Genomic DNA, 27,512 nt, shown 5'->3' with positions numbered 1-27,512 from the left:
ATTCCACTTCATGTCTAACAAAAATACCCGCAGACCATATGATTTAATGCTGTGTCGAACATAGACAGCAATATGTCACAACCAGAGGTGTCAAAGAGTGGAACCAGCTACCAGAACAACTTAGAAATATCAAATCACCTCAAATTTTTAAGAACAAGATAAAACAATTCTTCCTTAGTAAATATTAGGGACTTTTATTTATTGCTCTGTATTATTATTATTATCATAACAATTATCATTATTATTATAATTATTATTATTATCATTATCATTATAATTAATATTATTATTATCATTATCATCATTATTATAATTATTATTATTATCATTATTATTATTAATTATTTTATTATCATTATTTTAGTATTATTATCATAGTATTTATATTGTTATTATTATTATTGTAATATGTGATTGTTAATTTTGTATAATTTCTCAATTATTAGTATTTTATTATTTATTACTGTATTGATTATTGTTTTATTGTAAATTGTTTTATTATTATAGACATTTACTATTATCATTTATTAAAATTATTATAATAATAATAAAAAAAAATTATTATTATTATTATTATTATTATTAAAATTATTATAGTACTATTATCATTATAGTATTATATTTTTATTATTATTGTAATGTGATTGCTATTATTTGTATAATTTTCATTATTATTTTATTTATTAATGTATCATTATTAATGTTTTAATGTAAATTGTTTTATTATTGTACGTTTACTATTATTATTATAATTGTTATATTATTATATTATTATTATTTGAATATCATTGCTATGTTATTATATTTATTTTTCTTTACTATTATTTATCATTTATCATTATCTATTGTTTCTATTACTATTATTCTATTTGTCATTATCATCCACTACTGTATTTATTACTGCATTTATTACATATGTGTTATGTAGATGTATATTTGGTTGTAGAAGTGGAATTTAGTTAGGAAATCTTTAATTTACTTGTTTGTAAATATATGTATAGTAATTAGGCCTATACAACTAACCGCGTCGGCCTAACATAAATTTCAAATAGGTCTGTAAAAGAGCTTATGCTCAACAGACCAAGGGAATTCTTCACATTCTGTATCATACTGATTTTAATGTACCCATAAAGGCCCAATAAATGTATCAGTATCAGTATCAGTATCAGTATCAGTATGTGTTATGTTAACACTAAAATGCTCACACCTTCCCTAGTTCCTGTGTTCACCTCGGTCGCCTGCTGGTCACCCAGCCAGTCTTCCCCATTACGAAGCGAGCTCAGAGCTCATAGACCGCTCTTCGGGTAGGACTGAGACCACAACACACTCCACACACCGGGAAAGCGAGGCCACAACCCCTCCAGTTACATCCCATTCCTATTTACTGCTAGGTGAACAGGGGCCACACATTAAGAGGCTTGCCCATTTGCCTCACCGCTTACCGGGACTCGAACCCGGCCCTCTCGATTGTCAGTCGAGCATGTGTGTGTGTGTGTGTGTGTGTTTTATGACTGAACATCAAATGAACATCAATGAATAACAGCTGTTTATGAATTTGAGTCTTTGATATTGTCTGCATTCTTGCACAATGACTGCATCAACTACTAAAAATAATGATATTGAAAAAAAACATCAGGTGAATATAAATAAAAATTTCCATGGTGATCTGTAAATTAATAGAACTGAAACATGAAAATATTTGAGCTTCTAGGAACCTATTAGTCATAACACCTATACTACCACCACCACCACCACCACCAACACTCACCACACGATCCCCAAAGTAGAGGTTGTCGACAAAGATCAGGTCCCTCCACCAGTAGTCCTGACAGTAGACATACAATATATTATCCCATATGAACTTCAAGGGACCAGTCACCACGAATCGCATCACAGTGGCAAACAGACCCACCGTCAGAGCGATGGGGAACACCAGCCTGGTGGAGACAAAGCGAGGTGCTCGGCTGATGAACAGTGAGCACATGGCAGTGTTTCTGAAGATGTTGCTGTGTGTTCTAAAGGTGTGGCAGTGTTCTGAGAGAAGTCGCTGTGTTCTAAAGGATGTAGCAAGGAAAAAGGAGGAGAAAGAAGAGAGAAGCAGGGAGATAACAATGAAGGAAAACAGGAGGAAGATTTGGGATAGAAGATACAGATCAAAGAGAATGAAAGAGGAGGACTGTAAGATTAGATGTGGCCTGTGTATCTATGTAACTCTCTCTCTCTCTCTCTCTCTCTCTCTCTCTCTCTCTCTCTCTCTCTCTCTCTCTCACCTTACGTATCTGTGCACATAGAAGAGAGGCAGATTGAAGATGTTGGTCTTCTTGGCCTGCTTCAACAAACTGTAGGTGACGAGCAGCCCACTCAGAAAGAAGAAAGTGTCCACACTGGGATAGCCGTTCATAATTGTCTGGCTCAGGATGTTCTGGAAGCTCTGTGGGTGGTGGTGGTGGTGGTGGTGGTGGTCAGTGAGGAATAATATCACAATTTCAAAATAATTCTCTCTCTCTCTCTCTCTCTCTCTCACACATGCACACACATGCACAGTGGTTAGCACGCTTGACTCACAATCGAGAGGGCCGGGTTCGAATCCCGGCGCGACGAGGCAAATGGGCAAGCCTCTTAATGTGTAGCCCCTGTTCACCTAGCAGTAAATAGGTACGGGATGTAACTGGAGGGGTTGTGGCCTCACTTTCCCGGTGTGTGGAGTGTGTTGTGGTCTCAGTCCTACCCGAAGATAGGTCTATGAGCTCTGAGCTCGCTCTGTAATGGGGAAGACTGGCTGGGTGACCAGCAGGCCACCGAGGTGAATTACACAGATGTTAAAAAATATGGTTTCCCGCAAATATGTGTTGAGACTTGGAACAGTTTGAGTGAGGAAGTGGTGTCAGCAAAGAGTGCATAGCTTTAAAGAAAAATTGGATAAGTGTAGATATGGAGATGGGGCCACACGAGCGTAAAGCCCAGGCCCTGTAAAAACTACAACTAGGTAAATACACACACACACACACACACACACACACACACACACACACACACACACAAAGTACAGACTTTACCTTTATAAATAGTACAAAATTACCCATATTGAAAAAAGGTGTAGTCTGCTGGTGACACCAAATCACCCACAACATTGAGAGTGTTCTGAAAAAAGAGAAAGCAGGGATGTTTTCAAAGTTCCAGCAACATTTTAACAGGCTATAGTGGAAGTTATTGTGGTTTTCAAGGCTGTGCTTTCATGGTTCCAATGATAGTTCAACACATTGCAGTGGAGGAGGAGAAAAAAAAATAGACAAAGAGATAGAAAGAAAAGGAAAGACAAAGACAAAGAGGAGGTAGAGAAAGAGATACAAGAGGAGGCTATAGCAAAATACAACAGGAAATCCAACCAGCCAGCCAGCCAGCCAGCCAGCCATCCAGCCAGGTAGCCAGTCAGTCAGTCACCTCATCGCATGCAGGCAGGTGATGTTCCCTGGAGTGGCCTTGGGATTCACCTGGAGTATCTTGGCCAGGTTGGTGTAGGCGGAGAACACCAGCAGGTAACGAAGCACACCTGTGGGCCAGCACACCAGGTGAGGGAGTGATGAAAAGGTAAATCCAATGCCTCATATTCTCAAGGACTCTGCTCTCCCTACTATCTTCCAAGGCCACAGAAATGAGTAGTCAAGTTTTCAAGACTGTTCCTTCTGCTCAATGTGGAAATCTTAGCACTAAATTCCCGACGTCAGAAAGTGCTGAAAAGCTGCCAGATTCACCAGATAACTTAATTTAGCACATTCAACTCGGTATGCTGGAAAATTTTTTTTACGTCATATATGTGCTATCAAACTAAGTAATAAATTATTATGAACATCTCTAATCAGCTTCACCAAGCACAGAGAACGTAATATGGCAAAACGAGCCAAAAATGCTTGGTTCATGGTCTTAGTTTTGGGACACCATCACCTTGAGTGAATTACATTATTTTCAGTAAGCAAGCACATTTCATTGGTTCAAGTTCATCAATTAGCAATCAAATCCAGAAAATGTGATGAATATCAAATTAACACGATGTTTTGATGCAAAATCCTTGTACGACTTCAATGAAAGATTGTCCGTTCCGTATGTAAACAACATCAAGCACTTCCTGCTGGACTGCCCCCGCTTCCACTCACACGGTCACACCGAAGAAGAATATTTCAGAAGACACCATGGAGACATTTTCGACCATAAAGTGGACAGTGTCCCAACTGAGGGATTTTCTTAAGTCGAGGAGTATACATCGTGTCTCCAATAATCTTCTTCGAGCCGTGTCTTTCTTCCTGGGAAACACAGTCCATCCTTTCACGCTTTGGTTTTTCTTTTTTGATATAGAATTGCAGTCAGCAACAGCACATGTATAAACCGGCATTCTGTTCCAGCTCTAAGAACACTCCACACGAGCTTCCAAACAACCGCGGGCCGCGGGGTTGTTTTGGTGTTTTGAGAGGACTCGGTGTTCCCGAGTTCAGTTAGTCTTTTCGGTTTGATATGCCTTCGGCCGCAAAAATGTTGCTCTACCAAGATTATTACAGAATGTATTCCTTTGTAATATTTAGAGGAGAAACAGTGCTCTCTGTTGAACTATATGAAAAAATGTTTCAAACCAACTATGTAGTTGAGATTAGTAAAAAATGCGAGAGCATTGAAACCGCGACTGTGAGTATTAAGCTTATAATAACAGTTTTGTAGAGTGTGTATTACCAGATCATATGGATAATGTTAGGATAAACACTTGGAATTAATGGTTTGCAGTACAAAGACTCAATACCTCAAGATTTATTATGATATGAATTTTAGAATGTGTGTCTCTTGCGAGCTGGCTGGCTGTATACCGAGTCGCGTATTAAAACAGCCAGCGATCAATGGCAACCCATGAATATCCAACGTCAGGAATTGAAAAATAAAAAAATAAATAAAAAAAAGACATCCTTACAGATAGATATGATTTGCTCTCCTACTGCAACCGTTATCCAAAGACACACACACACACACACACACGAAATACTGCAAGAAGACCTAAATAAGATCTGGGAATGGAGTAAGAAGTGGGAAATGGAATTCAATGTGAACAAAAGCCATGTCATGGAAATGGGAAAGAGTGAAAGACGACCTGTGGGAATCTATAAGATGGGAGATGGAGTAGAACTGGAGAAAGTCAAAAAGGAAAAGGACTTAGGAGTGACGATGGAAGAAAACAATCAACCAGTAAGCCATATTGATAGAATTTTTAGAGAAACATATAATTTGCTGAGGAATATTGGAGTAGCATTTCACTACATGGACAAAGAAATGATGAAGAAATTGATAAATACTATAATAAGACCCAGATTGGAATATGCAGGAGTAGTGTGGACCCCTCATAAAAGAAACACATAAGGAAATTGGAGAGCTACAAAAATGGCTACAAGAATGGTTCCAGAACTTGAAGGGATGACATATGAGGAGAGACTAAAGGCTATGGATCTACCAACCTTGGAACAAAGAAGGAGAGAGGAGACCTGATACAAGTCTATAAATTGATCAACGGAATGGACCAAGTGGATAATGAGAAACTGATCCTAAGAGAAGAATATGACACCCGAAGCACAAGATCGCATAGTAAAAAGCTGAGAAAGGGAAGATGTCTGAGAGATATTAAAAATATAGTTTCCAGAGATGTATTGAGACGTGGAACAGTTTAGATGAAGAAGTAGTGTCTGCAACGAGTGTGCATACTTTTAAAGTAAGATTGGATAAGTGTAGATATGGAGACGGGGCCACACGAGCATAAAGCCCAGGCCCTGTAAAACTACAACTAGGTAAATACAACTAGGTAAATACACACACACACACACACACACACACACACACACACGAAAAGAGCTATGCTCGTACTGTCCTGTTTCCATATCTACTAATGTCCAGCTTTTTCTTAAAATCATGAATATTCCTTGCGTTGACCACTTCCACGTCTAAACTATTCCATGCTTCCACTCTTCTATGAGGAAGCTATATTTTCACATCTCTCCTATAAGTGGATTTTAGTTTTTTCATGACTTGACATTCTTTCATTCCATATACAGATCTTCCCTATCCATTTTTCCATGCCAATCATCACTCTGAGCTATCAGGTCTCTTTCTCTTCTGTTTTCAGGGTCGGAAGTTGCATTCTGTTCAGTCTGTCTTCATAAGTCAAATCTTTTAAGTCAGGCACCATTAAGAGATTTGACTTATGAAGACAGACTGAACAGAATGCAACTTCCGACCCTGGAAAACAGAAGAGAAAGGGGAGACCTGATAGCAATATACAGAGTGATGATTGGCATGGAAAAAATGGATAGGGAAGATCTGTGTATGTGGAATGAAAGAATGTCGAGAGGGCATGGGAAAAACTAAAATGGCCACTTATAGGAGAGATGAAAATATAGCTTCCTCATAGAAGGGTGGAAGCATGGAATAGTTTAGACGTGGAAGTGGTCAACGCAAGGAATATTCATGATTTTAAGAAAAAGCTGGACATTAGTAGATATGGAGACGGGACAGTACGAGCATAGCTCTTTTCCCGTATGTTACAATTAGGTAAATACACATACACACACACACACACACTCTCTAAGCTCGCTCCGTAATGGGGAAGACTGGCTGGGTGACCAGCAGGCACCCGAGGTGAATTACACACACACACAAGGATTACAGGAGATTGCAGTGCACATTACTGGATAAGTTGGAAGTCAGAAAAGCAATGGGGCCAGATGGTGCATCAGGCTGGGTGTTAAAGGAATGTAAAGAACAATTACTGGATCCAATTTGGGAAATAATTAAAAGTTCAATAAATGAAGGGAAAGTTCCACTAGAGTGGAAGAGAGCCAACGTAATACCAATATTTAAAGGAGGAAAGGCAACTGAACCACTAAACTACAGACCAGTGTCACTTACAAGTGTCGTAGGGAAGTTATGTGAAATAATTATCAAAGAAAAATGGGTTAAATTTCTAGAAGAGGAGCAAGTCATATCGAACAGACAATTTGGGTTCAGGACAGGGTGGTCATGTGTATCAAACTTATTAAGCTTCTACTCGAGAGTTATTGCAGGACTTGAAAACAGAGATGGATGGATAGACACAGTATACCTGGCCATTAAAAAGGCTTTTGATAAAGTCCTGCACTGAAGACTTCTTTGGAAACTAGAGAACATAGGAGGACTGCATGGAACCTTGCTCCAATGGACAAGAGATTATTTGAAGGACAAGGAAATGAGAACTGTGATCAGAGATACATACTCATCTTGGAGTGAAGTAACTAGCGGAGTGCCACAAGGGTCAGTGTTAGCCCCCATTATATTTCAAGTTTATGTAAACGACATTCACATTGGGATAAACAGTTATATAAATTTATTTGCTGATGATGCAAAGTTGCTAAGAGTTATCAAAACCAGAGAGGACTGTCTGCTGTTAGGGGAAGATTTAAACAAGATCTATGAATGGAGCAAGAAGTGGAAATTAGAGTTTAATGCCAAGAAATGTCACATAATGGAACTAGGAAAGAGTAAGAGAAGACCAGTATGGAACTATTTGATGGGAGAGGAACAAATAATGAAGTCTAAAAAGGAAAAAGATCTTGGAGTGATCATACAAGATAATCTGAGCCCTGATAAACACAAGCAAGATATTTGGACTATCATATAATATGTTGACTAATATAAGAGAGGCATTTCATTACATGGATAAAGATATGATGAAAAAAAATCATGACAAGCATGATATGCCCAAGGCTGGAAATATGCAGCAGTGGTGTGGTCTCCAAGCTCTAAAAAGGATACAAGAAAATTGGAAAGGATACTAAAGATTGCTACAAAGATGGTGCTGGAATTAAAGGACCTCACATATGAAGAACGACTGAAGGAAATGGGACTGCCAACCTTACAAGATAGAACAGAATGCGGGGACCTAATAACAATGTAAATGATATTGAAAAGATAGACAAAGAAGACCTGTTGCTGTTGATGGAAGAAGATGGAAGGACAAGAGGACATAAAAAGACCAGGATGAGGCAGTGTGTTAAGGAAATTGGAAAATACAGTTTTCCACACAGAACGGTGGAAAAATGGAATGCATTAGATAATGTAATTGTCACAGCACATAGTGTGCATACCTTTAAAGAAAAACTAGATAAATGGAGACATGGAGACAGGACACTATGAGCCCCGCTCAAACCCTGTACAATACAACTAGGTAAATACACACAAAGGATGATCGATGTAATTTGTCAGATAAAAAGCTTTGGACAAGAGAAGTAATTCATCAGGCAAGGAACCAAGTGTACCTTTGGCCAGGTGTTGGTCGTCGGTGTAGTGTACATAGATGACGTCCACCACTGAAGCACAGACCACCAGGCCAAGCAGGAAGCTCACCAGAGCCCTGAGGGAGAGAGGGGAAGGTTACACCCACACACTCAACATTACAACCATACAATACATTCTCAATTTAATCGCCACAAAAACTTTATTGTAGTACTTTTATACACTAAACTTTCTTAAATCAGGACATTTCTCCTTTAACCCTTTCATTGCTATACATTTTTTTCTTATGACCAGAAAACTCTGACATTTATCATGCTTAACTCTCTTAAACACATCCTTAATTCTGTGTGTGTGTGTGTGTGTGTGTGTGTGTGTGTGTGTGTGTGTGTGTGTGTGTGTGTGTGTGTGTGTGTGTGTGTAATTCACTGTTTGATCTGCTGCAGTCTCTGACGAGACAGCCAGACGTTACCCTACGGAACGAGCTCAGAGCTCATTGTTTCCAATCTTCGGATAGGCCTGAGACCAGGCACACACCACACACCAGGACAACAAGGTCACAACTCCTCGATTTACATCCCGTACCTACTCACTGCTAGGAGAACAGTGAACAGGGGCTACACGTGAAAGGAGACTCGAACCCAGGCCTCTCGATTGTGTGTGTGTGTGTGTGTGTGTGTGTGTGTGTGTGTGTGTGTGTGTGTGTGTGTGTGTGTGTGTGTGTGTGTGTGTATATCAACCAATTTTTCAAATGTGGTGTTAGCATTTCCTAATACTAATGTGGCTGTTTCTTGGTACGTCCTGCCTTTTAAGTGTTGGTGTTAGTATCTGACACTAAACACTACAGGTTCCTTGAATAATTGTTGGTGTCTCCTTCCCCTCCCCAACAGGAGACACCAATGTTATTCACAAATCAAATGCAATTAAGACGTGTTAAAAATATGACTATGTCAAAATGCTTAAATTTCCTTGTAAATGGAAAATGGTGGCCATCATGGTAAGGAAGCGATAATTGCATTCGTAAATGCGTGCATTTGGGTTCCATCATCGCGGTGAATTTTGGGTTTGTTGTCATTTACAGAAAAGTCAGTAAAGTCTCCACTGGCTGCACGCACATCTATTACTTCTACAGACTCCAGTGTTTACAGGATTTCAACGTGGTAAGTATAACATTAAGTGGTTTTCATGTCTTCATACATCAATACATACACATAAAACAGTATCATTTAATGTATTTTGGGAAAACTGAGAATGCCAAGTCAGGGGCTGGGAGGGGATGTGTTATGTATGTGTCCGGTTGTGTTGCCACAATCACCTGTTTGTTCTGGCTCCTTTCACTCAAATTCAACTCCTCTTTGTTAGAATACGGACGAAATAACTCCTACCTAAGGAGATTAGGGGCTAAACTCCCCTAGCTGGCTGGCCCGACCCACTTGTGGCATGATGTGACAGCTAGACAGAGAAACAGGTGGGCCAAACAACTGCCGGCATGCCAGCTGAATAAATAAATATGCAGCAAAATGAAAATACATAGGTATATAAGTAACATGGGTTGGAAGAGTATGCTATATATTCACGGAAGTGTATTAGTGGGAGTGATGAACTGTGTTCTAAGTGTTTGGCAAGATTTTCTTTATTTGATCACATTAGAATATCTTTTCTAATAGACTAATCAATAAAAAATTACATACACTTATAGTATATGATTAATTTTTGTACTAATCAATACAAATCTTGCTTACTTCCTTAACAAAAAACTAGGTAATGTTAATAAATGGAAGTGAATGTTAGTAATTTTGTTGTTGTTGCTCTGCTTCACTATGAAATATCATGAAGACCTACGGAGCATACGAGGTGTGTTCCCAGCCAGAATTGTAAATAACCAGACGACTAATATTATCTCCTTCTCCACAGGCTGCAGTGCTCCTGGTTACCTACAGCTTCCTGCACCAAGACGCTACTTTGCTTGTGTGAACTTAGTCGTTAATTGAAGATGGTTTGGCGACGTCTGGAAATTTGTCCACCGCTCAGCAGTGACATTGACATATATCACCAAATTATATAAAGTTTCCTGAACTGGCCAACAATAGTCAGGCTGCAGAGAGATTGCTGGTATGCTAAGTGTCACTGACAGTGTAGACAGAACCTTAATTCCAATTGTTAGCCCTGTGAGAAACAATGCAGAACTGTATTGCTGCAGGAAAGGCTGCCTAGCATCGAATGGGATGGCAGTTTGTGATGCCAAATTGTGTTTTACAAATTGCATTAGTAGTTTGCCAGGAAGTGTCCATGACTGCTGCATTTTTTTTTATAATTCTAGGCTTTAGCAAAAAATTATAAATGTTATGCAGGATACTTTTTTGGGAGATGTATCCATCTATGACTTATTTGTTGACACCAACACTGAACCCCAAACTGGACATGAAATTGATACAGCGCATCACATATAGGCACACACAACTCAGTTGAGAGATGTTTTGGGATGTGAAAACAGTGGTTTGCAGTATTGAGGCACTTATGCACAAAATAGAGACAAACAAGAAGATAATTATTGTTACAGCATTACTACATAATATTGCTGTGAACAGCAGCCTGCCTGCTCCAAAATCTGTGCCAGAACCTGTAGACGTACAATAGTATGTTCTTCTGGAAGGGCACTGCATGGGAGGATTATGGAGCAGTGGTTTTAACTTGTGTATCTGTTGTACTAAGGCAGGTGTTAGCAAACTACAGCCTGCTGAATGAATTCACATGGCTTGACAAATTTGAAACAAATTTGAAAGAGAAAGTTAATAAACAACAGCAAATATTGTGAGCATTTCATTTTCTTCCCACTGATGTGTGTATGTTTGGGAGAGTGGCTTCTTCTTTAAAAGCATTTTATTTTATATTCTAAACATTAATGATTTGGGGTTAATATAGTATGCAGCCCTATAATAGTGATTTCTTCAAATGTTGCCCTAGTACTGAAACATTTGCTTACCCTCGTACTGAGGTGTGTGCTATTATTTTCAAAGTGTGGAACATATCCTTGGTCTGATAAAAAAAGTTAGTGCTACCCAATTATTTCAATCTGTGGTTTAGTGACTGAGTTACCATACTCCATTTGGTTACATTAATTTTTCATTTGCTTAAAGTTTCCTTGCAATGTAGCGGTGCTGCAGGCTATCACTGGGTTTCCTTGCAATGTAGTGGTGCTGCAGGCTATCACTGGGTAATATACAAGAATACTGATGTGCCAGATCCTTATCATCAACACTTTATTTGGGAAATTATATGTTCAATGTGTCAGAGACAGACAAAGACACACAGACACTCACATGAATCCAACATCCGCATCAGTGAATTCCACTCGTTCATCGTACACACCACATGACAGCACAGACGGGTAGACTCCATGCAGCGGCAACACTCCAAGGAGGCTGTTCTGTAGAGGGAAGCAAAAACAATAACAGAGAGAGAGAGAGAGAGAGAGAGAGAGAGAGAGAGAGAGAGAGAGAGAGAGAGAGAGAGAGAGAGAGAGAGAGAGAGAGAGAGAGAATTGTCCCTATTCTCAGAGTACCTCCCAACTCTACAAGTTATTGAGCATCAGAGCGCCGGGACACATGTGCCTCATGGCACATACACTGCTGGCACAACTAGCTGCCTCAAGTATCAACATTCACCTCCAGTGTGTTCCCTCCCACAGTGGCACTGTGGTCAACACCATGGTCCACAGTGGCTCACTCCCATCACTCTCCCACAGACCTCACTACCACCCACACTCACCCAAAGATTCACCAACACACACAAAGACTGAAACTCACTCTGTGTAACTGACACACCACTCAGGACACAGGACACACAACACAGTGGTGGACCCACACTGCCCTACCACCCCCCTGCACCCTATACACTGCAGTCACGAGACTCAGCGTGGAGTACAATGCCCACACATACACACACACACACACACACATAGAGCAAACTCAGCATGTTCAATGCCTCAAAAACTCAATTCCTCCATCCATCAACTCAACACAACCTTCCAGACAACTATCCCCTCTTCTACACTCAACTTCCTCAGTCTGTCCTATACTTGTAATCTGAACTGGAAACTTCACATCTCACCTCCTCTATGAGTCAGGCATTCTGAGTTGTCTCACCCAATTTTTCTCTCAGCACACACACAAAACACACACAAAAAACAAGGAAACCACAAAGCAATAAAACAAAGTGAAAATAAAGAGAACCTAACCTAACTCAACACTCCAAGCCAGCTCACCTGCAGCTCCTCCTTAGTGCACACATCCGGCATACACGTGTCGTATATCATATTCCCATAAGGCATCACCGCAGGCAGTGCACCCATCCGAGGCTCCCGTGCCAGGCTCCCCAGCAGCGCCAGGTCTGCCTTGCCAACGTGTTGGCGGAGGAAGTCAAGGTACTCAGCGGCTGGGTCTGTGTCTGGTGGTGTGGGTGTCCCTGCGTCTCTGCTCCAGCCCTCTTCATCCTCTGTGATTTCTAGTCTGTTTAGGATGGCATGAGTGACTAGATGAATTTATTTCAAGTTAATGTAGCTTAGGTCATTTCACTTTAGGTTACTGTATTTGACAGCATATAAAACACACCCTCATTTCAGGTCAAATTCAGGAAAAAAAAGTTTTATATCAGGAAAAAAAAGGTTTTATAGAGTATTTCAGCATACATTGTTGAACAATCTAACAGCACATTACACAAGCAGAACATATTGCTGCACTCAATAAGCATAAGCAAAATATCTCAACAGTATTGTAATTGTAAAACAGCAATTGAATAAAAAAAAAAAAAACACAGGAAACATTGCAAAGACACTCTAGCGATACCAGAAAACATTGATGTAGGGCTTTGTGCTCTTCAGTTGGTCTTCTTGCTGTTGCCAGACAGCTCTTGTTGCTGCTCTATTGCCATGCTCCTTGACAGTCTGGCACTTATAACTGCTGTCTTAACGGTGAGGGTGTTCATGTGTTTTGTTAAGATCATGAAGTTGGTGTTACTCAAGGAATATACAGAGAGGAAGTTTTGGTGTGGGTTAAAGTTTGGAGGACAGCGAAGGTGCTGCCATCTGTTGGAAGTGAGTAATTTCATAGAAAACATTGTTAGGAGTAACTTAAAATTTCTCCCATGCTTCCTCCCCCACCAACCCCTTATTTTTCCCTGCATTCTCTCGTGGTTATGAACTTATAAGGCAAATAAAACATGTTCATACATATATATATATATATATATATATATATATATATATATATATATATATATATATATATATATATATGCGTTTTCTGCCTGCCTCCGCCTGGGCCACACCATACTCCTTACTTGCATCGCATACGTCAACTGTCTCGTAACCCCTTCTGCCCTTGGTGTAGGACTACCCCTGAGACCATGGAACATTTCCTGCTTCAATGCCCACACCTCCTCTCTCAACACACTGCATTACGCTCCCGGCTCTCCATGCTGGCCATCACAACACTCGACCTGCTCACCCTCTTGGCGGCCTCAGGCGTCCACCCCTCCTGGCAACCTGCTGTCCTTCGCCTTACTTGTGCCTTCGTGAGGAAGACCGGCCAGCTACCACGCCTGTGATATCAACACAGGACTACCCCAGGGCTCATAAGGATTCAAAAGAGGCCATGAAGATCTATGGATCCTTATGAGCCCTGGGGTAGTCCTGTGTGGGTATCACAGGCGTGGTAGCTGGCCAGTCTTTCTCAAGAAGGCACAAGTAAGGCGAAGGACAGCAGGTTGCCAGGAGAGGTGGACGCCTGAGGCCACCAAGAGGGTGGGCAGGTTGAGTGTTGTGATGGCCAGGGTGGAGAGCCGAGCATAATGCAGTGTGTTGAGAGAGGAGGCGTGGGCATTGAAGCAGGAAATGTTCCATGGCCTCAGGGATAGTCATACACCAAGGGCAGAAGGGGTCACAAGACAGACATAGGCGATGCAAGTGAGCACTGAGCATGGTGTGACCCAGGCGGAGGCGAGCAATGATTGATGTGCCTTGCGCTCCTTCCCGTGACTGACTGTCTGTTTGAATCTTGTAACAGCGCTCATCCTCCCCAGCTGATGGACCCCCCCATCCCACATCCCCTTACTACCTGCGATCCGCGCGCCATCTGTTAGAAGCGAGGTTCCCTTATCAATTCCTCCAGCCCACCCATTGAACCTGTATATCCTCCCTAGAATCCTTGGTGTTACTCCTCACTGTCAGTTGGCATCGAGTCAGGGTGTTGATCAGCTGATATTTATAAACATGTGTCACAGCCTCATAGGTTACGTTGCTTTCATTTTTTTACGATAATTAGTTTTGAAAGTAACAATAACAATTCCAACAATAAAGTAATGATGCATGTAGTTGGGTTAGGTAAAAGTACTGATCGTAAACTAGGTTAGTGAGCATCAGGGAGACAAGCCTACAGGAAGTCTCACATATTAGAAGCAGGGCAATATTTTTGAGCCAAAATTTTTTGAAAAAGGAGCATCCTATATGTCATGAAATATGGTAATTTACTTCAGCTTAATAGCTTAATTCACTTCTGGTTGCTTTAGATTAATGTACTTTAGGTTAATTTGCTTTAGGTTGATATACTTCAGATTAATATACTTTACAATGGTTTTGTTATATGCAGTTTGTTAAGATTAGGTTAATTAGGGTTGGTTTTATTGTAGTGGCAACACTGTGGTGACCTGTGTCTACTGCAATAAGACTGTCTAGGGATAGTGTTATCAATGTGCTGGACTGACTCACCTCACCAGAACCACAGCAGAACACAACACAAAGCCTCTTGTGATCATTTTCCATCGTTGTGGCCTGCTTTCACCACAAACACAACACAACACAAAGGCTCTTACATGACAACTTAGGAATGTTTGGCCATACTTCACAACACAACACAAAGATTCTTACATGGTTTGCCAATGTTTCACCACCAACATAATGCAACACAACACAACACAAAGACACTTACAAGATAATCCTGCAGAATTTGCCCCTGATTTTGTTGTGAGGTGAGGCGGCGGTGACACACTCATCATAGAAGCCGGAAAAAGGATTGCTCAGGTACAAACCGTCCGAAGTCTTGCCCCACGAGTCAACCACTGGAACACATGGTTTCTGTTTTGGCTTCAAAGAAGTTTTGTAAAGGAACAAATGCTACCAGTGTGTTTGTGAACTCACTCCATTCTCTCACCACTATTCTGTTAGAAAACCAACCTAGCTACTTCCTTTTTATTTAGCATATTACTTCCTCTCTTTCCCTCAGGACTCTCTCTCTTTCTCCCAGGACACTCACTGTACTTGGCCCACATGGTAGAGGATGAAAAGTTGGACAACAGGGCTGTGGCCATCTCCCCCAGGGCCCTTCCGCAGGGGCTGGAGGGAGACACGGCCAGGGGGAGGTGCATGGCGGCCACATCTCCCACCACCTGCCGCACATGGTCGGCGCCGCCTGCAATGACACGCCATAGCCAGTGACAACAGTGAACCTCACCAACAGCACCTCCTTATACTACATTCCTCTGTCATCCCTCCTCAGCCCAACAAATGTGAGGACCTGATGGCACAGCAGTGTCTTCAGGCAGGATACACAAAAAATAAGTGAAATTCTGCCCTCAAGAAGAGTCTACAGGAAAAGAATCAATTCATATTAAAAAAATTCTTGGACTGCAAGAGGAAATATATATGAATTAATCTAACCTGACCTAACCTAGGGCCTCCAACACTCTCAGCCCTCCATAACTTTATTCAACTTATAACAAGCAGCACCATTTGTCCAGAATCACTACAACCTCACTTCTGCTTTCATAGCGTGTCTCATTGACTGGAACTCTTCATGCAGAATATTCTAAACCCCATATACATGTGACACAAATTCATTATAATGCTACCAATTATTTACTAAAAATTTACTGGCTTTCTCTTGACACTCGTATTGATCTCCCCATCTAATTAGGTTAGGTTCATTAAGTTTAGGTTTGGTTAGGTTTAACTTGGATAGGTTTAGTAAGAGGGATCATCATCAAGTAAGTATCAACACCATGGCAAAGATCTCACCCACTCACACTCACACTCACACTTGGACTGAAAAAAAATAATAAATTCATAGTTTAATTCCCCTAATACCCTATCTCTATCATCACCCTGTAAGCCCTCCAATAAGCTTGGGGGCCTTTGGGGAATTGGGGGTTTCGGGTAGAGGAGGCATATATGAGTGATATGTGGTGGCCATGGCTGAACTGAGCACACAGATGTCTCTGTGCATCCGTATGCCCAGCTCGCCACAGCTCCACTGCAGCTCGATGGACTTACAGAAAACTCGAGACAGCACATTCTCAGACCTATTGCAGCATTACTATTCAATGGTAGTAGGTAGTGTACTTATTGGAAAGGTTATAAATAGTAAGAAGTAGTAGAACAAAACTCAACAGACTGCACATTCCCAGACCTTTTAAAGCGTTATTATTCATCTGCGACAGGTGGTACACTTATTGGAAATGTATATAAATAGTAAGAACAACAACTTAAGGGTAGCCAAAACCATCTAGAGTTTGTTAGAAAATGATAAAAAAAAGACCATGGTAAGACATCTCCTATATATTTCTGGAGGTAAGAGGTGGTACTACTGTATTATAGCCGAAAAAATAAGAAATAGAATTATGCAACTCTAATCAATATATATCAAGTTCCTTGTTTGTGGGGGAGGGAAGGATGACTGTGACAACAGAGTGATTAGCAGCAGAACGTGATGGTTTAGTATTCAACACCGCAACAAAACTTACCAGGAAAATAGTCTGTACTTACTCTGGACATTACCTTCAACCTAACCTAACTCTAAACTGTACCTCATGAAACCAAACAGGAAGCAGCAGTCTCACCCCCTTTTTTCCCCGGAGGTTCAGCTTCCTGTGTGCTGTGTAGTCCCAACAGAGGAACAGAGGAGGCTTCAATCAACACTAGCCTGGAATCAATCGTCGCTCCATCGCACATGTTTCTGTTCACCTCCACCTTCAGCTGTCCAAATGTCTCACCGCTGCATGGTAATTATTTCATTTACTGGCAATTATCTCATTTACCGACAACTGGAGGCGACTCGTACGGACATGAAACAAATCTGGCTCTCACGGAATCAAGTAACCAGTAGCGATGGCAAAATGGCAGTACCTAACCCACACATTCCCTGTCCCTCCCTGAACACCTCATACACTTGACGCACCACAGCACCACTTCACCCCCCCCCCCCTGTCCTGTCCTGCCTCTGCCACAACACACAGACTTGGCTTACCAACGGACGTGTATCAGTTCACTTTCCAAAGCCACAGGTCCTGCTGGCACGGCAGGGAATGGACGGGGAGTCTACAGACCTCCTGCCACTTCCTGCATGCTGACGCTGGCCACCATTAGTGAGTCGTGTTGTTTCGAAACACTTCCCGCTCCCACCACCACTATTTTCATCGGTGACCGGGATAAATAGGCGGTTTTCAAGGCTGTTTCTCCATGTAATGAAGTGGAAATCTTGCTAATCTATCACTAGAGCAATCAGAGAAGTCTTATAATCCCGTGTCACATTTGAACCACTTTCACAAGTGCAGTACACAGGCGGTGGTGTGCCTCAGGACAGGGTCAGACTCAGATATCAGCCACTGGCCCGGATCACTGAAGCACTGATTATGAAGGAACTGATACAAGATACACAGTGCGCACGCTGCATGCCTTTTTTTTTTTTTTTTTTTTTTGTCCACATCTGCCCACAACCTATTACTCCCTCACATTTTCATTGTTTTTACATAGTTTAATCATAATATTTAATTTTTTTTACAAGTTTGGCGCACATTATCGCATGTAAACAGAGTTCACAATAATAACACATTAGTAATTCCTTTATGGGTAGTGGAACTGATGTGCTGAATTTCCTAGCTGTTGTCTATCAATTTGTTTTATCTATTAGATTTTTTCAAAATACAGATGACGCTGTACCTTTTATGTAAAGGCAAAGGTCAATGTGCTGTCTTTTCGGTGACCCAACGCCCTTGCACTAAACAAAATGATACTGTGCTTAGCATAAACATCACAGATATATGTTGCGATATGTAGGAAGGCTGGGTGAAACTTGGTTCCAGAGGTAAAATCACGAAAATGAGTGACCCAGTGTGACCAAACACGAAATGGTGAACATGCGGGACGTAAGCAACGCCGATCGAACTATAGTGACGTGGCCAAAACAGACATGAAATTCATAATACAGTGCGAGATGGGTACAATAAACATGCAGTGCACTACCACTATACGTACCTGTTGTTGTGCCTTGCTCGTACTCACCGAAAGGCCACAAGATCAACATAACTTGTATAGCCTCATTGACCATCTAGATTCAACCACTCTCAGGGATATACTCAAGGAATAACCTCAGTTCGCTCCCAGACTGTAGGTGGTTTACGCAACAAGGTGTGCAATATCTGTATTCATTTATTTAAGTACTACTTGTATTCTTGTTATGTATACTGTCTATATATTTTTGACACTTTAACCTTAAGTCTTTGCCCAGGGGATAGGTGGCAAGGTCCACCCTCCTCCTTTGTTGTGTTTCTTTATTATTTCAACAATAAATATATCAATCAATCAATCAATACTGTCTATTTATATACTTTTGAAACTTTAACCTTAAGTCTTTGCCCAGGGAGTGGCTGACAAGGTCCATCCTCCTCCTTTGTTGTATTTCATTATTAATGCAAGAATAAATGTATGAATAAATCAAGCAGTAGGCTACACGTGCGAGAAGTGTAGATTCCATATATATACTGATCCAGACAGGACAGCTGAGGCGAGTGAGGCTATAAACAGAATGAAAAGGGAGCAGGACTCACAATCAATCCACAACACAGTCTCCATCACCTTCTACCACAGTAGGCTCCAACATCAGAGTGCACAACACACCAAACAGCCACACGGACCGACCATACACAGAGTGGTCAAGGCAACGCCCCAGAGGATATGGACCTGAGCCTGGTTCAACAGACACAAGAACATTTTACACCAACCTCGAGTCGAGTATCCACAGAATCTGTAAGTACCACAGGAGGGAACCAAGGAAGCACCCATCTCAAATCAACCAGCACAGAACAACAAATGGACGAACCACTACAAGCCCACAACGAACAGGTAGATTCTACAGATGAGGGTGCTGCAAGTATGGCTTTAATGGAAAGGCCTGTAAATTTAACCACCCCAAACCCTGCCAGAAATACACTAACCATGGCCCCAGAGATGAACGTGGCTGCAAACTGGGGAGGGAATATCCAAATTATCACCCTGTGTTGTGTCGTATAGCTCTTCAGAAACAAGAATGTTTCACCAAGGATTGCAAGTTCACCTTCATAAGAGGAACTAGAATATAGCGGACAGTAACACAGAACTCTATTGACACAGAACGTGATAGCCCCGATATAACGAATGCACAGCAGCTCCTCGAGACCATTCAAATGCGGAAATCAGCGGCAATTTTTTAGAGATGTTCTTCAAGCTGAAAACACATAAAACAAATATAAACAAAGTTGTGGATGCTCAGGGACTCGCACTGAAAAACCTAACCAAGCCACCAATACAACAGCAGAGCCACCCTACACAAGTACTTCCAGCAGTAGTGGCTTCCATGAACCCAACCTGGGCCTGGCCAAGGATCAGAGTTCACTAGTGTTGAGACTTTTAGTGGGCAATATTCAAGGACTATACCCTGAGACTAACCAAAGCAAGCTTCCATTTCTTAGGGAACTATCCAGCGGGAAGAACTTCATGATTATTGCCCTCACTGAAACCCACCTATCAGAAGGTGTCAGAGAAGCAGAAATCAATATCCTTAACTACACCCCATTCCAAACAGACAGGAAAGCAAAAACCCATGGAGGAACAATAACATACATGAGAAACGACATTGCTCTCAGTGCAAATAAGGCCTTATCATACTCAGACGGCCAGGCATTTCCTATACAGGTATGTAACATGATTTTTGTAAACTGTTACCGACCTCCCCACTGCTGCCCCAACAACTTCAACAGAGCCATGGAGGGCCTAAGACAACTGCTTGTCTCCCTATCAATCCCTGCCCCTGAGATCATTCTCACTGGGGATTAAAGTGGCCACAGCACTTCCACTGAAAAGAGCCAAGCTAAACTGCTCCTTTACACAAAAAAACTCCTCATTCCTGGTTCAAGTAATAAATGAACTTACCAGGGGTAAAAACATTATTGATCTACTCTTCACCAACAATGGTGATGCTATTGATAGCATCACCATTAGATATTATCTGCTGAAAAAAAACTATCTTCTCTTATCACAATCTTCTAAGGAAATTCACAAACTAAACAAAAACAATGGCAGCTCCTAAGTAACCAGTCCCACAGAGAGAAATTCTTTCTCCAGCCTAAACTTTTTTTAGTAGCCAAGCAAACTGGAAGAGTATAAACAATCAGCTGAGAAACATAGACTGGGAGACTGTGCTCCAAGGCAGTGACCCCGAGGTTATGCTGCACATCCTACTTATCACCATCCTAAGGGCTTGTGAAGGAAATACACCTGCCAGGAGGAAAACTTCCAGAAAAAGCATCATACCAAGGGAGCGGAAAACCCTGATGAAGAGACGGGCAACCTTGAACCAAAGAATACATAAGGCAACAAATGTCAGGCAGAGGAGCTTGATACAAGCCAAAGTGTGTGATATTGAGAAGAAAATCAAAGATTCTCATAAAGACAGTGAGAATTTCAAGAAAATCAGGCATTTCTTAACATTAAAGTCAGTCGAAAGTTTTCTACAAGTACTGCAAAAAGTTTTCTAGATAGAAGCCAAGATAAAAATTACAGACCCGTAGCCCTCACCTCCCACCTGGTGAAAGTGTTTGAAAAAATAATCAGGGGTGGCATCATCACCTACTCAGAAGAAAATAAACTCATGAACCACTCTCAACATGGGTTTTATAAAGAAAGATCATGCCTCTCCAGTCTATTGGCCCAATATGAATAGCTATTCCAAGGACTAGCCAATGGAGAAAATGTTGATGCTGTGTACCTGGATTTTGCCAAAGCCTTTGACCGGGTTGACCACAGCATCCTCCTCCTTAAACTGAAGGCCACGGGGATAACAGGGAAGCTGGGTGTGTGTCTGCACAGCTTCCTTACACACTGGACACAGGCAGTTGCTGTTGATGGCCACAAATCACAGCAAGAACAGGTTATTAGTGGTGTCCCCCAAGATTTAGTCCTCGGCCCCATGTTCTTCCTGGTCCTTATGTCTGACATAGAGGACGTGGTCGACAGCTTTTTCTTATCAGTCAAAGGATCAGGGAAGAAAGAGATGTCTTATACCTACAAGAGAACATCGACAAGATATTTGCATTGGCCGAAGCAAACAACATGAAGTTCAATGAACAAAAATTTGAGCTACTGAGACTCTGACCCAACACCAAAATAAAAGACACCACCAAACTCTGCACAGTGGGACATCAGCAAATTACACCAAGCCATGCTGTCAAGTGTCTTGGTGTCAAGACGAGCGATGATGCTACCTTCCAGCATCACATCTCAGAGACTGTTAACAAAGCCAAGCGGATGGTTGGCTGGGTTCTCCACACCTTCAAATCAAGGGAAAAGGATGTCATGCTGGGACTGTGGAAAGCTCTTATCCAACCAATGCTGGACTACTGCAGCCAGCTCTGATCGCCCCACATAAAAGGTGACATACAAAAGCTGGAGTCAGTACAAAGAGCCTATACCAGGAAAATAAGAGGCATTAATGAATTAAACTATTAGCAGAGATTACAGCGACTGGGACTAAATTCCCAACAGAGGGGAAGAGAGCGATACTGGAAGAGAAAGTGCCTGACCCTACCACCATGGTATTGGAATCCAAGAATAGCGAGCGCTCATGGCACTCATGTGAGAGATGGGCTCTCCCCTCTACCACCCTAGGGAGAGTCAAGACTCTCTCACCTCCAGTCTTTCACACAGTGGCCCGAAACTCTTCAATGACTTGCCCAAAAAATGTCAGAGACACCACAGGCTACCCAGTGTCCAGATTCAAGAAGGCATTACACCACTTTCTGCAAACACTGCCAAATGAGCCTCCCGTCCCGGGCTACACGGCTTACTGCAGGGCAGCCTCTAACTCTATGCCAGACCAGATGGCTCTCCTGAAAAGTGACTTTTTGACTGGCAGAGCGGTGGACCACCACAACTGTGAGGAAGACACTCTAGATCCAACCGAATAAACTAAGTAAACATATTTCTTCACGCACAGGATTACACTTATATTACACACACACACACACACACACACACACACACACACACACACACACACAAGCCAGATAACCGGGGTTCGATTCCCCGGCCGGGTGGAGATATTTGGGTGTGTCTCCTTTCACGTGTAGCCCCTGTTCACCTAGCAGTGAGTAGGTACGGGATGTAAATCGAGGAGTTGTGACCTTGTTGTCCCGGTGTGTGGTGTGTGCCTGGTCTCAGACCTATCCCAAGATCGGAAATAATGAGCTCTGAGCTCGCTCCGTAGGGTAACGTCTGGCTGTCTCGTCAGAGACTGCAGCAGATCAAACAGTGAATACACACACCACGTAGTGAAGTGGTTAGCATAACTCACAACAGTGGTTAGCAACAGCTCACAACCGAGAGGGTCCGGGGTCGAATCCCGGGCACGGCAAGCCAAATGGGCAAGCCTCTTAACGTGCAGCCCCTGTTCACCTAGCAGTAAATAGGTACGGGATGTAACTCGAGGGTTTGTGGGCTCGCTTTCCTGGTGTGTGGAATGTGTTGTGGTCTCAATCCTACCCGAAGATCGGTCTATTAGCTCTGAGCTCGGTCCGTAATGGGAAATGTTAGATGGGTGACAAGCAAGCGACCGTGGTGATGAATTACACACACACACACACACACACACTCTCTCTCTCTCTCTCTCTCTCTCTCTCACGTACCATTATTTTCTTAGCGGGTAAGTCTTTGACCTAAACATTGCAAGTCACTCTTCAGATAAGGTTGCTATCTACCTACCATCTCACTTGCCTCCGTGTCACCGTGACTGGCGGGAAGAGCGAATTGTTAAATTAATCAAATGTGTCTAATAAAGATTACGTCACGTTCTGTCACAATCCTATTAAGAAGAAAAACAAGTAACCAGGATCGAGGCTACAGTCTTAAAAGCTTATACGTGTTTTATCTCGATCAATTTTAACAGGTTCAATGAAAGTTTTAAATTTTCAGTTTAGCAGATAAAGTTGTTGGGCTTTTAAAGGATGCTTTCGTAATTCCATCCGTTATTTGACATGCTTTAGTGGAAATAATTTGGGTTTTCAAGGGTGATTTTAGGATCCCAGTGAAGGTCAAAATAAGACTTCTACCTTACAAAGAAAAAGAAAACCTGAATCAGCGCTTTGTGATACACGATTCTCTTATCAAGACACAACAGAGATGGTTTGTCTGGTTCCAATGAGTGTTTTTCACGCTGAAATAGAGTTCTTGGTAACTTATCATTAAGGCTCACTTCACACGAACGATTTTCAGTTGTGCTACGTAGTCAGAAACGGAAGCAATGATGTTCCAATGAGACGCTACACACACACACACACACACACACACACACTATATTAATCAGGAGCTGTGCTCCATAATTTATAAAAGTCTGAGCAACAGATATATTTTCTTTCTTTCTTCTTTCACACACACACACACACACACACACACACACACACACACACACACACACACACACACACACACACACATGTGTTTAGCACGCTCGACTCACAATGGAGAGGGCCCGGGTTCGAGTCCCGTGAAGCGGCGAGGCAAATGGGCAAGCTTCTTAATGTGTAGACCCTGTTCATCTAGCAGTAAATAGGTACGGGATGTAACTGGAGGGGTTGTGGCCTCGCTTTCCCGGTGTGTGGTGTGTTGTGGTTTCAGTCCTACCCGAAGATCGGTCTATGAGCTCTGAGCTCGCTCCGTAATGGATGGGTGGCCAGCAGACAACCGTGGTGAATTATACACACACACACACACAGGAAAGAGATGGTTGGGCTGATGGAATATATCTGGATTTAAAAAAGGCCTTTGATAAGGTACCACACCGGAGACTGATCTGGAAACTTGAAATGGTAGGAGGAGTGCATGGCAGTTTACTAAAATGGATGGAAGACTTTTTGGTAGGAAGAGAAATGAGAACAATAATTAAGGACAGACCATCAGAATGGGGCTTGGTGGAGAGTGGAGTTCCACAGGGATCAGTGTTGGCACCAGTAATGTTCGCGGTCTACATAAAAGTTATGTGAGCCTATTTGCAGACGATGCAAAATTGTTAAGAAAAGTGAGATGTGACAAAGATTGCGAACTACTCCAGGAAGACTTGGACAGAATATGGAAATGGAGCTGTACATGGCAAATGGAGTTCAACATGACAAAATGCAAGAAATTAGAGTTTGGCAAGAGTGAAAGAAGAATCAGGAGTATGTACAAGATAGGAAATGAAGACATAAAAACCAGTCATGAAGAAAAAGACCTTGGGGTGACAATTACCAATGACCTATCGCCAGAGAGACATATAAACAAAATAATTGGAGAAGTATTGAACTTATTGAGGAACATAAGAGTGGCGTTCGTATATTTAGATGAAGAAATGATGAAGAAAATAATTACTGCAATGATAAGACCGAGGCTTGAATATGCAACAATACAGTGGGCTCCGAACTTAAAGAAACACATAAGGAAACTAGAGAAAGTACAGAGGGCTGCAACAAAAATGGTGCCTGACTTAAGAGATTTGACTTATGAAGACAGACTGAACAGAATGCAACTTCCGACCCTGGAAAACAGAAGAGAAAGGGGAGACCTGATAGCAATATACAGAGTGATGATTGGCATGGAAAAAATGGATAGGGAAGATCTGTGTATGTGGAATGAAAGAATGTCGAGAGGGCATGGGAAAAAACTAAAAATGGCCACTTATAGGAGAGATGTGAAAAAATATAGCTTCCCTCATAGAAGGGTGGAAGCATGGAATAGTTTAGACGTGGAAGTGGTCAACGCAAGGAATATTCATGATTTTAAGAAAAAGCTGGACATTAGTAGATATGGAGACAGGACAGTACGAGCATAGCTCTTTTCCCGTATGTTACAATTAGGTAAATACAATTAGGTAAATACACACACACACACACACACACACACACACACACACACACACACACACACACACACACACACACACACACACACACACACACACAGACTAAGCTTTTACTCGAGAGTAACAGAAGGACTGGAAAGCAGAGATGGATGGGTGGACACAGTTTACCTGGACATAAAAAAGGCTTTTGATAAAGTCCCTCATGGAAGCCTATTTTGGAAACTAGAGAACATAGGAGGACTGCGAAGAACATAGAAGGACTGCGAAGAACTTTGTTAGACTGGACAAGGGATAATTTGAAGGCCAGGGAGACGAGAACTGTGATCAGAGATACATACTCACCTTGGGGTAAAGTAACTAGCGGAGTGCCACAAGGGTCAGTGTTAGCCCGCCATTATGTTTCAGATTTATTTAAACGACATTCACTATGGGGTAAACAGTTACATTAATTTATTTGTTGATGATGCAAAGCTGCTGTGAGTTATCAAAACCCAGGAGGGCTGTTTGTTGTTACAGGAAGACAAACAAAATCTATGAGTGGAATAAAAGTAAGAAAATGGAGTTTAACGCCAAGAAATGTCACGTAATGGAACTAGAAAAGAGCAAAAGAAGACCAGTATGGAACTATCTGATGGGAGAGGAACAGATAATGAAAACTAAAGAGGAAAAAGATCTGGGAGTGATTATACAAGAAAATCTGAACCTCGAAAAACACATGAACAAGATATTTGGATTATCATATAAAATGTTAACTAAAATAAGAGTGGCATTTCAATTCATGGACAAAAATATGATGAAAAAAAAGATTATCACAAGCATGATGTGTCTAAAGCTGGAAAATGCAGCAGTGGTGTGGTCTCCGAGCTCTATAAAAGATATAAGAAGATTAGAACGGATACAGAAGATTGCTACAAAGATGGTGCCGGAACTAAAGGACCTAACATATGAAGAACGGCTGAAAGAAATGGGACTGCCAACTTTACAAGATAGAAGAGAACGAGGAGACCTAATAGCAATGTACAAGATAGTCAATGGCACTGAAAAGATAGACACGGAAGATCTGGTGCTGGTAACAGAAGATGAAAGGACAAGAGGACATGTAAAGAAGATAAGGATGAGGCAGTGTGTGAAGGATATTGGAAAATACAGTCTTCCACACAGAACTGTGGAAAAGTGGAATGCATTGAATAATAAAGTTGTTACAGCACATAATGTGCAGAACTTTAAGGAGAAATTGGATAGGGAGACAAGGAGACAGGACACTATGAGCCCCGCTCGACCCCTGTACAATACAACTAGGTTAACACACACACACACACACACACACACCGCGTGGCTTAATTACCGCTCGCTATGTGGTACTGATTTACCAACGGAACCATGTGGCTTTTCCTCCAGCGGCAGTTGTCCTTAGTCTCAAATAAATAACGGCAAATTGATAAGAATTTTGTATAAGAGAGAGAGAAAGAGATAGGACAGCACAGGAGATATATTAACGTCACCGTGCGGGGAAAATAACGGTCATGTGAAACGAGCCTAGATCCATTTTACCACACTTAAAAACCTCTAAAAATTCCACTAGAGCCTACAAAAAGTGAGAAAAAATAAGAATGAGAAGTAAGTGAATAAACAAAACAATGAATTAATGAAAACAAATACTAATGTAATGATGATAACGATGAAATAAACATAAATACAATAAGTAATAACAACAACAACAATAATAATAATAATAATAATAATAATAATAATAATAATAATAATAATAATAATAATAATGATAATAATAATAATTGTATCACCACTAACAATAAAGAAAAAAAAGCAATACAAAACACAGGCACACAAAGGTGACCATATTGTATCTATTTACCTTCATGTAACAAAGACTCGGCGTCTGTCCCCGCCACAAACACCGCCACCACCACCACCACCAACCCGCTCAACATGCTGCGCACTGACGCCTCAATGATCAAACTTATTAATTGTCTCGTGATATCAATCAAAACATCCCTCCACCCCCCTCTC

General features: G+C 41.5%; 1 protein-coding gene across 1 annotated transcript; it reads right to left on the bottom strand.

Annotated features, from left to right (window-relative positions):
* Positions 1–1,539: 1,539 nt before the first annotated feature.
* Positions 1,540–27,512, bottom strand: LOC123505800 (nose resistant to fluoxetine protein 6-like). The gene is made up of 10 exons (XM_045257555.1): positions 27,358–27,512; positions 15,600–15,755; positions 15,276–15,405; positions 12,557–12,800; positions 11,613–11,719; positions 8,319–8,413; positions 3,442–3,550; positions 3,057–3,141; positions 2,271–2,431; positions 1,540–1,937 (listed from the first exon to the last, which is right to left on the bottom strand). Exons 1-10 carry the CDS (start codon positions 27,431–27,433, stop codon positions 1,598–1,600), a joined length of 1,503 nt encoding a protein of 500 aa, XP_045113490.1. The 5' UTR covers positions 27,434–27,512; the 3' UTR covers positions 1,540–1,597.

Source organism: Portunus trituberculatus, chromosome 1 (genome assembly GCF_017591435.1).
Source record: "Portunus trituberculatus isolate SZX2019 chromosome 1, ASM1759143v1, whole genome shotgun sequence".
Classification (NCBI taxonomy): Eukaryota; Metazoa; Arthropoda; class Malacostraca; order Decapoda; family Portunidae; genus Portunus; species Portunus trituberculatus.
Note: the sequence above shows the minus strand (reverse complement) of the source record. Positions and strands in the feature narration are given on the sequence as shown.

Excerpts from the sequence above, each read along its gene's own strand:
- LOC123505800 (XM_045257555.1), bottom strand. The coding sequence starts at position 27,433 with ATGTTGAGCGGGTTGGTGGTGGTGGTGGTGGCGGTGTTTGTGGCGGGG. Across the intron at positions 11,720-12,556 it reads GCACTAAGGAGGAGCTGCAG|AACAGCCTCCTTGGAGTGTT; the intron begins GTGAGCTGGCTT and ends TTCCCTCTACAG. Across the intron at positions 2,432-3,056 it reads ATTTTGTACTATTTATAAAG|AGCTTCCAGAACATCCTGAG; the intron begins GTAAAGTCTGTA and ends CACCACCCACAG.